The sequence below is a fragment of the Podarcis muralis genome, chromosome 11, assembly GCF_964188315.1.
Source record: "Podarcis muralis chromosome 11, rPodMur119.hap1.1, whole genome shotgun sequence".
Lineage (NCBI taxonomy): Eukaryota > Metazoa > Chordata > Lepidosauria > Squamata > Lacertidae > Podarcis > Podarcis muralis.
In genome coordinates, this window is record NC_135665.1 from 28072932 (window position 1) to 28085628 (window position 12697).

The following is a 12697-nucleotide window of genomic DNA, read 5'->3' on the forward strand; positions in this document are numbered from 1 at the left end:
CCTGTGGGAGGCTGAGCAGAGGGCCAATCCTTTCAACTCGCTTGCCTAGTTTAAGTGTGAAGGAGAAAAAACAAGGAAGCTCCCACTGCCTGGGGCAAAGACACAAACACAACACAGTGGAAGATGCAACCCACGCACTCAATGGTGGCACCAGGGGAAAAAATTTGGGGGATGGAAGGGGGCACAGAAATGGCAAAGCATATTTCTAGGTGGGCAAGTTGTGTCCCAGAAGTTAACATAAAGTAAAACAACAGTATATTTTAATGGGAGTCCGGCAATGGGAGGGCAAGTGTGGGGGTGAGCTGCTTGTCCCCTGTCCCCCCTTCTGGCATCACCCATACACCCACTGGAGGGAGATTCTTCCAGAAGCAGCGGGAGTCACCCAGGTGTTGGTGCCACCATGTCTTCCTGAGGCCCATGCCAAGCCTGCTGATGGTGCCAGCCTGTTACCACCCTCCTGTGTTATGTGTTAATTTGGCTAACAGTTCAGGAAGTGCTCTGGTGTCCTTTCACAGTTGTGGAGATGAAGGTACTTTTCGCAGGCACAACTTTCCCCTGCCAAGTCCTGGAATGACCTGCTGAAAACAATGGTTCAAGGTGCAGGAGGACGGTTGACTCTCTGAGCTCAGGGACACTCAAAGCTATTGGGTTCAGCAGAACCACCTCCCCAGTTTTATAGCCACAACTTTGGATTTGAATCCTCACTATGTTTACAGATAAGACTGGCCATTTTTATTAGTCTTCCAAGGTGGTAGTAATGCGATATTGAGTATACACCAGCAACTGACTGTCTCTTGCTAAGAGATCGAATTTCACAAGGACAGTTCTTGCGTTACAATGGCAGCTTTGTTGCACTTCCTTGTGGCTCTGTCCCATATCGCTCTGGTAACATTTGTATGCAGAAAATCACATGAGGTGGATTGATTGAAGATAAAGTTCCTTCCATCAGTCTGTTACACACATTTTCTGTATGCAAGACATGGCAGAAACAGTGTGAGATGGAGCCATAAGGCAGTGTCACCCACACCAGAGATGATGGGACCTTGTGTTACTTGAAGTAGAAGTGAATTGGAGTCTCCCATCCTTCTCTCATATTGAGTTGAGGTTGTGCTGAGGGATGGGCTCATTTCTTAACCCTGTCCCTTCCACCTTCTTTCCTGCTTTTAAGGGTTCTCTTCATTGTGGGTGTGGATGAGCTTTCTCCCACACATTAGATTAAATGTTAGGAAAGCGAACAACACATAGGCACGTTTTTGTTCCTTCAGGAATCATACATAGCCAAAGACTTTCTACAAGGCATGATGTGTCACATCAGTGGGCAGAGGGCCTGAAAAACAAGTTCTGCCTATTGGCCTAAGCAGTTTTTAGAGATTGCAATTCATTTACAATTCTACATCTGTAACTTCAAAAGAGACAATTTAGAACTGGGCAGCTGCATGACCAGAATGAGGCTGACCTGAAAAGTTGCAGTACTAGAGCTGCTTAACTGAGTTGTATTACAGACCAGTCTTAACTGAGTTGTATTACAGACCAGAAGGACACTGACAAACTGGAACGTGTCCAGAGGAGGGCAACCAAAATGGTCAAAGGCCTGGAAACGATGCCTTATGAGGAACGGCTAAGGGAGCTGGGCATGTTTAGCCTGGAGAAGAGGAGGTTAAGGGGTGATATGATAGCCATGTTCAAATATATAAAAGGATGTCACATAGAGGAGGGAGAAAGGTTGTTTTCTGCTGCTCCAGAGAAGCGGACACGGAGCAATGGATCTAAACTACAAGAAAGAAGATTCCACCTAAACATTAGGAAGAACTTCCTGACAGTAAGAGCTGTTCGACAGTGGAATTTGCTGCCAAGGAGTGTGGTGGAGTCTCCGTCTTTAAGCAGAGGCTTGACAACCATATGTCAGGAGTGCTCTGATGGTGTTTCCTGCTTGGCAGGGGGTTGGACTCGATGGCCCTTGTGGTCTCTTCCAACTCTATGATTCTATGATTCTTTGTGATCTTTTGGGCTCAAAGTTAGATGGTTATATTCACATATCTTACAAAATCATTTAAAAGTAATATAATTAATTAGGAGCTCAATTGGACTTTTGAGAAAACTTCCATGTTATTGGACTGACATTGCAGTACAGTGGTACCTTGGGTTACGAACTTAATTCATTCTGGAGGTCTGTTCTTAACCCAAAACCATTCTTAACCTGAGGCACGCTTTTGCTAATGGGCCCTCTTGCTGCCGCCATGCTGCTGGCACGCGATTTCTGTTCTCATCCTGGGGCAAAGTTTGCAACCCGAGGTACTACTTCCGGTTTAGTGGAGTTTGTAACCCGAAGCGTTTGTAACCCAAGGTACCACTGTACTGCATTCCAGAACAGATGGCATGAAATCATGTTGGTCTTATGGGGCTTTGGAGGGAATAAAACTTGCTAATTTTTAAGATTATTAATTATTCTTTAGTGGGAACCCTGAATATACAAAATAATAGAGTAGTTGCCCATGAAGAGCTAATTGCACAAGTAATTTGTTTAACAAATGAATAATGCAATTTGAGAATTCTTGCTTGCAAGCTTTGAAGTCATAGTCCAAACTTTCTTTTAATCCACCAAGGTGTTGGACAGTTGGACAGCAGTGTTTTTGAAGACAGCTCTGTGTACATACCATACATTTAAATATTAAAGAATCTCAGGAGCTATAGTTTACCCCTCACAGAGCTATAGGTCCCAGGACTCTTTAAGAAATCACAGCTCCCAATATTGTTTTCTTGGTGTGTGTTTGTGATGTGCTTTAAGTGTACAGGGTGTATGCAACTCTTAAAGTGACAGGACAACCACAGCAAATGGCAAAACTGACAATAGGCAGCTTTCATAGGAAATCGACTCAGACCATGGGCTGAATAACTGTCTGCAGTGACCGGCAGCAGTGGCGGTAGGCAAAGGTGTAGCGCAGAGGAGGGAAGAGGTGGCAGTACCGGCATGTGCCGCTTCAAAAATGCACTGGTGGCAACTAATATGGGTGAATTTGCCCTATTATAGTGAATGGCAGTACTTAACAAAAACAATTTATCTCGATTCTGCCCCCCCCCGGCATTTATATACTGCTTAATCATTTGCATTTCTAAGCAGTGTCTGAAATGGTGAATCGGTAAATAACACACACGCATACACCCCAGCTCCCACTACTTCACTGTGTATATTTTGGCTCAAATCATTGTACCAATTTCACAATAATAAAATACTTTGGGGGAACAATACTGACGTATAAAGAGCAGAACGTTACCCAGCCCATGTTGTTGTTGGTGGCATCTGTCTGTCTTGCGAGACAAGGGAGCCCATGTAGAAAGTTGCTATCATTATATATATAAAAAAATCAATGTATCCTTCCATTATCTGATTTTATTTCTCTTTTCTTTTAGGCATTGTGGTAAACGGACTGGTAAACGTGAGCATTTCCACCATTGAGAAGCGTTATGATTTGAACAGCTCCCTCACTGGTATAATCTCCTCCGGCTATGACATTTCCTTCTGTTTGCTCTGCCTTTTTATATCCTTCTATGGAGAAAGAGGGCACAAACCAAGATGGCTGGCCTTTGCATCTTTCTTGATAGCACTAGGAGCACTTGTTTTTTGCCTGCCACATTTTACTGCTGGACCATATATATACGGGGAAAAAGCAGAAGGTAAGTTCTTATGTTTTAAATGTTTCTTTCATTGTCCTTTTGAAGATATGGATCCTGGATATACAGTGTGTGTGTGTGTGTGTGTGTGTGTGTGTGTGTGTGTGTGTGTCATCTATCTATCATCTATCTATCTATCTATCTATCTATCTATCTATCATCTATCTATTGATGTATCATCTAAACCAGGGGTCAGCAACCTTTTTCAGCCATGGGCCAGTCCACCGTCCCTCAGACCATGTGGTGGGCTGGACTCTCTCTCTCTCTCTCTCTCTATATATTTTTTTAGGGGGGGATGACTGAATTCCTATGCCCCACAAATAACCCAGAGATGCATTTTAAATAAAAGCACACATTCTACTCATGGAAAAACACCAGGCAGGCCCCACAAATAACCCAGTGATGCATTTTAAATAAAAGGACACATTCTACTCATGTAAAAACACACTGATTCCTAGACCATCCGCGGGCCAGATTGAGAAGGTGATTGGGCCGCATCCGGCCCACGGGCCTTAGGTTGCCTACCCCTGATCAAAACACAAGTTGAATTTATACATTTCGTATACAGACATACCTGGGATCTCAAAAGCCTTGCGAACAAATCGGCTCCCAAATGATTGAAACTCGGAAGTGAGTGTTCCAGTTTTCGAACAATTTTCAGAAGCCGCGCCTTGGTTTTTGAACGGTTTCCCACCCCCTCCTTTTTATACCTGAGATTGACAACATTTATCTATGGGGTTTTCTTGTTTTGCTTAGTGTGCAATTTACCTTTATGTAAAAGCCAATAGATGGATTCCACCATGCTCATAAAATAAGACCCACTGAATGCTCTGTCAGTAGAGATTCAGCAGGTGCCTTCTGTTTCAACCTTTAAATGCCTGCTGATAAATTTTCTATGCTGCCCAGCTTTATGCAGGCAATTTAGATGAAACCTGTGTGGTTTTCACTGTATATCAGTATCATAGTCATGAACCGCTTTGTTGTTGTTTTTAGGATATAGCAGTATTTGAATAGATTGATACATAAATACATAGAATGATGCTATCATAATCAATAATGTGAACCTAAGGTGGGGCTATGCAGAGGAAGGGGTGAGGCTCTGGAGATTTGGACTGCTTTCTACTCTGAGTTATTCATGATGAAGTAAACAAATTATAATTTGGCACGCGGTAGGAGTGGTGAGGGCATGACAGCAGGGTTGAGAGCACACATGACACCCACTCCACTGTTTCCTGCTCTCACACAGCAGTATTTATTAACCACAGGCTCTCCTGCCAGGGAGTCTGCATCCCAGGACTTTGTAACCAGAGACAGGCCTGAGAGACTCTGAATGCGCACCTTTGTCTAACTCCAGTGAACTCCATCTGCTCCTATTACTTAGAGTTCCCTTGAATTGTCTACCTGCCTGGTTTTGTCTTAGTGGCTTTCTACCTTCTTTTCCTTGTTCCTCTTAAATTTCTCTCTCTTTCTCTCTCTGGCCTGTTGGCTTTTGTAGTTCCTTTCATCAAACTCGCTTTTAAAACTAAAAGCAGTTTGCAGCCCAGACTAGGGAGAGCTGCTGGACGACAATAAGTGCCAGAAATGGGTGCAGATTTTTTTTTTAAGTGTGTTGCACGCAGTGTTTGCACTTGCTGAATTTTAAAAAATTAGATACCCTTTTACGTATTTCTGATTCTTAAGGGTGTATGTAATATATGCATTATCACCTAAATATTTAGCATGGTGGTCCTTTAAGAGACCACTTTTCTTTTCTTTTTAACCTTTAAGAGAAACAGCTATGACCCAGAAGGCCAGCTCAGAGAGGTAATGCCTGGGTGAAGAAGTTAAATACCTAGTCTGTGAGAGCTTCCAAGCCTCATCAAAAATAAAAATGGTCTTCTGCCATTAGCTGACTTGTAGTGAGTTTCTACATGAAGAGCAGAAGACAACACAAAGCAGGGATGGCCCACCCGTTGCCTCAAGTGGCAGATCCATCCACTGGTGGTGGATCCACTCGCCCTCCGCCCGCCCACCCACCCACCTGAATGCCACGACTGCCACCCACCTCCCTTTACTCGCCAGGCCACCTCAGGTGGTGTGAATGCGTGCGGCAGCATTCTTAATTTTGCCTAAGGTGGCAAAACACCCTGGGCTAGCCCTGACACAAAAGGTGTCTCAGTTAATTCTTAAAGTTATGTTTTAAGATGCTCCCAGGGCATAGCTGTCAACTTTCAGATTTGAAAATAAGGGATCAGCAGCCTCAAAAATAAGGGATCAGCAGCCTCACCTGTCCTGGGGACAGTCTACAGGATATCAAACAATCTGGGATAGCAGTGGGAAGCAGCGGGAAATGGCGCTGGAATAAGGGAATTTCCCGCAAAAAAAAGGGAAGGTTGACAGCTATGTCCCAGTGTTATAACATATAAATGGCATAATTGTACTATTGCATTGCATTATTAGCACCACCATTTTAACCAAGGCTATGGAGCCTCTCTATGGAGGTAAAAGCCTCAGCGCCTAGGGCTTGCCGATCGAAAGGTCGGCGGTTCGAATCCCCGCGGCGGGGTGCGCTCCCGCTGCTCGGTCCCTGCGCCTGCCAACCTAGCAGTTCGAAAGCACCCCCGGGTGCAAGTAGATAAATAGGGACCGCTTACCAGCGGGAAGGTAAACGGCGTTCCATGTGCTGCGCTGGCTCGCCAGATGCAGCTTTGTCACGCTGGCCACGTGACCCGGAAGTGTCTCCGGACAGCGCTGGCCCCTGGCCTCTTAAGTGAGATGGGCGCACAACCCCAGAGTCTGGCAAGACTGGCCCGTACGGGCAGGGGTACCTTTACCTTTACCTTATGGAGCTTCTCTATCCCATAACAGAGGGGAAAAAGGGAACCCAAACGGTTGGAATAGGACACTTCAATCAGAAGCATCTCACTTCTTGCAGTTTAGAGACCATTACGTTTTCGGCTGCCTACCAGCAAACCAAAGCTGTTGATGTAAATGAAAGTTAACCTCCCACAGTTGCAATGAAATATTGTTTGTGAAAGAAGTGGTCTCCATAAGGGTGTTTCCCGCTGCTCCTCTTTAGCTCCCCTTTATTTTCTTGTTGGTTCTTTTTACAAGTGGATTGTCGTGAAATTCTGTAATCTTCTTATTCTGTGAGAATCTGGCAGAAGAAAACATAATCCCATTACTCTTTATCATAAGTGGAGTTAATGAGTGCTGGGAAAGGTTGCCTAGTAGGGAAGGATCCAACGTCTTTGAATAGGTGCCTGACAGAGAGCATTGCAAACACAGCTCTGTAGTCAACCGGCTGCTTGGAAGGAGGCCACGTTGAGTTTCAGAACAGGTTGCCCCACTGAGAGGCTCGTTGGCTGAAGAGTGCGGGGAAAAATACTTGAACTGAACTAAAAGAAATTATAAATACTACATCTAATGGCTGGCATTCAAGATTCTGGTCTATAGGCTGTGTACACACCATAGCTTTAAATCATATTCAAAACACATTCTTTCCCTCAAAGAGTTACGCTAAGTGCAGTTTACCCCTTGCAGAGTTGCAATTCCCAACAACCCTTAACAAACCACAGTGCCCATAATTCTTTGAGAGAAAGAATGTGCTTCAAATGTGCTTTAAAGGTGTAGTGTGTACACAGCGTAAGTTTGCTATAGCTCCTTAGCTAGTGTTAGGCAGTTGGTATGGTAGATATCAATAGGGTTTCATATATTTCAGTCACTGAGGAACACCTGCCGCCCCAAACAAAGTAAATGAAGTGCAGTAGAACGAGGCTTTAGTAGACTTTCAGATGGGGAAGAGTCAAATTAATACGTCTATTTGAGGCATCATCTTTTAGCCCAGTGGTCAAGCACGTTTCATCTTCATTGATATCGGATGACACAGACTCGCTTTCCCCCATTATACATTCAAACTGGCAAGGTTTTTAGGAGGATAAATTGCCACACAAATGAGTTTAGCAGAGCAGGGTTAGAGTTCAGGCACTCTTCAAGACAACCTCACTAAGGAACTAAGGAGAGCTCTGCTGGATCAGACTAAGGCTGATCTCGTCCAGCATTCTATTCTCACCCTGGCCAAGCAGATGCCAAGCAGAAGCCTGCAAGCAGGACCTGAGCACAAGAGTGAACGCCACAGGTGGGATTCTCAGTCACTCAGAGGCAGATGACTCTGCTCTATCAACTAAATATCTGGCAGCGGAGGTAGACCACAGCCATTGTGGTCAGCAGCTGCTGATAGCCTTATCCTCCATGAAATTGTTTATTCCTTTTTCAAAGCCCTCCTAGTTGGTGCCCATCACTGCCTCTTGGGGAGAGTGCCCTCTTTGTGGGCTTCTCCTAGGCAGCTGGCTAACCACTTTGAGAACAGGATACAGGACTAGATGGACCTTTGTCCCGATTCTGAATCTTCCAGCATCCAACTTCAATGGACAGCTGTGACTCTTAGTATCATGAGAGATGGAGAAAAACTTGCTTTACACTTTCTCCATACCATGCAAAATTATATACATCATTATCATTTTCCCACTTAGATTTTCTCCAAACTAACCCCCCCCCCCAAGAGAACAGTGTAACCTTTCCTCATAGGGGACTTGCTCTTGGACGTTGTTTCAGCACCATCATATACTTTTTGAGATGCAGTGGCTGGAACTATGCACAGTATTCCAAGTGTGGTTGCACTCTAGATTTGTGTTATGTCATTACAATTTTGGCCGTTTTATTTTCAATCTTTTCCCTCATGATCCTTAGGATGAAATTCACCCTTTTCACAGCTGCTGCACACTGGGTCAACATCTTCAAGCTATCCACTGTCACCTCAAGGTCTTTTCCCAGTTCAGACCTGATAAACATACATGAGAAATTAGGATTTATTCTTCTTATTATTACCCCAGTGTGCATCTCTTGCTTACATTGAATTGCGCTTGCCATTTTACTTCCCATTCACTCCGTTTAGAGGGATCCTTTTGGAGTTCCTTACAACCCCATGCGATTTTAGCCACCCTATTTTATTTTATTTTTGTATCATCAACAAACTTGACTGCCAAAGCAGCATCCCTCTAAAGCTATATAACAAAATGAATTGTTAATCAAAGCGGACATTATGGATTCAGTATTGAACTAGGTTTTTTTTTTTTCCCATCTTCCTCCCCTTTGCTTAACATATCCATCTTGATGAAGAGTTTTGGTGGACTCAAAAGTTTGCCCGCTATTTTGTGACAATTTGATTGATCATAATAAGGCACTTGGGATTTTTTCAAAATAAAAATGATAGTTTAACCTTTAACTATGCAAGTTAACACAGCCCACCCTTTTCTTCACTTGGCTTATTTGGTGGGGTTCTTTCCCAGAAAAGTTAGTTACGGTAGTTAGTTAGTTAGTTAGTTACCGTAGTATTTGGCGGCGGGGACATGCAGAGGATTGGCAAATACTGTTTCGCATCTTTGACACAGGCTGGTCTGCTTTAGACTTAACAATGAGAGCTGTTTTCCCCTGCCTTTCCACTCTGGAACCCTTAAAATATGAGGCCTTTCTTTCTACCTCTTGCTTGCTATGATATAGGCATACATTCTTAGCAATGTAAACACTTCAGTGACTCACAAAGTCGCCCTTTTTTCCCTTGGCGGCCAAAAAGATCAGAAAAAAGACCCTGGACAATATAGCAGTGAACTGTAAGGGAGACGCAGAAATCTAAATAGAGACCATTATTTGTGGTGTGACACCCCTTTTGCTTGTATTTATTTTTGATTCAGATTTGTCATGGCCAATGGCTAGTACAATACAGTGGTGCCCCGCAAGACGAACACCTCGCAAGACGGAAAACCCGCTAGACGAAAGGGTTTTCCGTCGCGGAGGCGCTTCGCAAAACGAATTTCCCTATGGGCTTCCTTCGCAAGACGAAAGCCCATAGGGAAATCTCCGGGACAGCGGGGAAGCGCAGCGCGTCTTCCCCACTGTCCTCGGACTTCCTCCAAAGGCTGGCGGCGGGGCGGAGAGACCTCCTCCCACCGCCAGCCTTCGGATGGCTGCTCTGAAGGCTGGGGGCGGGGCGGAGAGACCTCCTCCTGCCGCCAGCCTTCGGATGGCTCCTCCGAAGGCTGGCGGCGGGGCGGAGAGACCTTCTCCCCGCGCCAGCCTTCGGATGGCTGTCCTGAAGACTTGCGGTGGGAGGAGGGTTTTCCTTCCCACCGCCAACATTCAGAATGCTGTTCTGAATGTTGGCGGTGGGGAGGAAAAACCCTCCTCCCATCGCAAGCCCCGGGAACAGAGGAGAAGCGCTGCGCGCCTTCCCCTCTGTTCCCGTACCTGTCCTGAAGGCTTGCGGTGGGGAGAAAAGCCCTTCTCCGCACCGCCAGCCTGGCAAGCGGTCTCCATAGGAACGCATTAATTGATTTTCAATGCATTCCTATGGGAAACCGTGCTTCGCAAGACGAAAAACTCGCAAGAAGAAAAAACTTGCAGAACGAATTAATTTTGTCTTGCGAGGCACCACTGTAAAGTTATTTGGATTGGAATAAACATAATGAATGATACCAGCAATTTGTGACTTCATTTGGGAAAAAGATGTCTAAAACAATTATGTATTCTCCCTCTCTCTTTTTAAAAATCCTACATTTCTTCAGGTGAACACTGTTTTGATAGATGATTCTCATACTTCAGATTTATTAAATGGGAGCTCCCTCTAGTGGCATTTATTATTATACCTCCTTTTGCTAGTGAACGTGAATGGCAAACACCACCAGGACTGTAGTCAAAATGGGCTATAATGAAACAAGAGGGAAGGAGCAGCGGGCATGAGGGATTCTGAAAGAATGCAGAAAAAAGAACTTTATAAGTTCCCCTCAAAAAAGCAACAGCAGCTCAATAAAAACTGAGCAATATCAATAGCCATAGAATGACATGACAAAATGGGACACCCTGGTTAGAGGAAATAGCTGGACTGAAAAATACTATTTTAGATAGGAGGATACACAGCAAAATTTTGTTGCAGATTCCACTTGCTATGCTACTAATGTGCACCCATAATAATTCTTAGAAAAACGTAGGAACATTAGAAGCTTCCTTATGCAGAGTACTGGTCTGGCTAGTTCAGTATTGTCCACAATTACTGGTAATGGCTCTCCGTGATTCCGAGCAGGAAAACTGCAACCTGGGACATTCTGCATGCAAAGCAGATGTCCTACCAATGAGCTATGACCCTTCTCCAAGGAAGAACTTTGTTCCATCTGAAAGTTTGCCTTCCATATTTCCATACACATTGGGTCAATAAAACCTGCACTGGTTATGGGATATGAATATCCAAGCTGTATCAATACAGTACTCTTTCAATCGAGCAAAGTTAAAATATCCCCACAAGATAAGTCAGTGATCTTCATGGAGCAGTGCTGACATTATGCACAGTGAATATTTTGCAGCGCTGTGAAAGGTATTTCATACATGTATGTCGTGTTATTTATGATGATCGGTAAAAATGCACCATATAATTGTATATAATAATAACAACAGCAACATACGTATAGCACTTTTGTGTGTGTGAGAAGGTGTTCAAAGTACATAAGATATTATTATTTTCGTAATCCTTACCCACCACTCTGCAATGGTGATATTATCTCTAATGGCGATATTATATAAATTGCAGGTGGGCGAAGCACAGAAGTTGGAAGGTAGTTTCATTTTAACATTTAACTTTTCGTTGTTGTGATTCATTCTCACTCGCTTCCAGTGTCACGCTCTGTTCCAGATGTTGCTGGCCTACAACTCCCATCAGCCCCAGCCAGCATAGCCAATCATCAGGGTTGATGGGAGTTGTAGTCCTCACATGGGCTACCCAAGATTATTATTTTTTGAACAACCATTGAATGTTATCCTGAACAGCCCGCATCTTCTCCCCATGTCAGCTTAAAAGCTGCTTTGCTACTTCTTCTCAGGGACTGGGCAGAGGAGGAATGGTGGAGACCGGCTCCCTGGCCTGACCCTTCCGGGGAGGAGGAAGAGGAAGACAAAAATAGATTTACAACAGGGGTTGGAGGGAGCTGGCAGCTCAGAGGCAGATGAGGGGGAAAGCTGGTAAATCATGGGAGAGCTAGAACAACACTCAGCTGATACCTTGTCATTAGAAAGCATTCCAGACCCTCTGTCTCCCAGAACCCAGTGAGCCTTAACAGTAGGAGAGTAAAGAGCTCAAATACAGTGGGCATGTAGCAGCACCCATAGAGGAGACGATGAGAATGATGAATGAGGAAGTGGAAGAGAAGGGGGGGTGGAGATTCACTCGGGACAATGCCGTTATCCAAGAGGCTGGGTTCTATAGCCTCTCTCTGTAAAGATTGAAATAAAAAAGGACGGTAAGAAACTTTTCCTTGTCTTTATACTTTCCTGGGCAACCAGCCGGGAGCCACTGACAGCAACCTGACATTTCTTCAGCATTGTGCACCATTTGTTGGGTTCAGTGGTACCTTGGACAACTGAAGACCTATGATAATTCATCTGAAAGCAAATAAAATTCATTGATGTAATAAACTTTCACTTCCAGATACCTGTCCAGTAAACCTGGCTGCAATTAAGAATGCCACATGCAAACCTGGCTTAAAAAAGACTGAACTCTCCAACTACTTCTACGTTTTCCTGCTGGGACAGCTGATAATGGGAGCAGGTGGGACTCCTCTTTACACACTGGGAACAGCTTTCATCGACGACAGTGTCCCCAAGCACAAGTCTTCAGTCTACATAGGTAAGCTTAGCTGAAATTTATTTCAAGAAATGCCCATTTATATTGATTATCCATCAATATTTGGAAGAATGTCCATAGTACCTCTTGTGCCTTCTGTTTGTTTACTTGCAATTGCATACACGCCTACAAGGGATGTAGGCCCTGCTGAGTCCAATGGGAGTCCAGTGTGTGCAGAACTACAAGTGGTTGAACACGCGCTAAAAATATTAAAAAATGACATAGTGGTTAGAATGCTGGACTAGGACCTGGATTCAAATCCCCACTTGGCCATGAAGCTCATTTTACCTACGGGACCGCCTCTCCCGGTATGCCCCACGGAGA

The 12697-nt window shown here is 44.4% G+C and overlaps 1 protein-coding gene across 1 annotated transcript in view; it reads left to right on the forward strand.

Annotated features, from left to right (window-relative positions):
* Positions 1-12697, forward strand: part of SLCO4C1 (solute carrier organic anion transporter family member 4C1) — a 38046-nt gene that overhangs the window by 2658 nt on the left and 22691 nt on the right. The window contains exons 2-3 of the mRNA XM_028749298.2: positions 3409-3672; positions 12179-12376. Coding sequence (XP_028605131.2) covers positions 3409-3672; positions 12179-12376 — 462 coding nt within the window. The remainder of the gene's footprint in view (positions 1-3408; positions 3673-12178; positions 12377-12697) is intronic.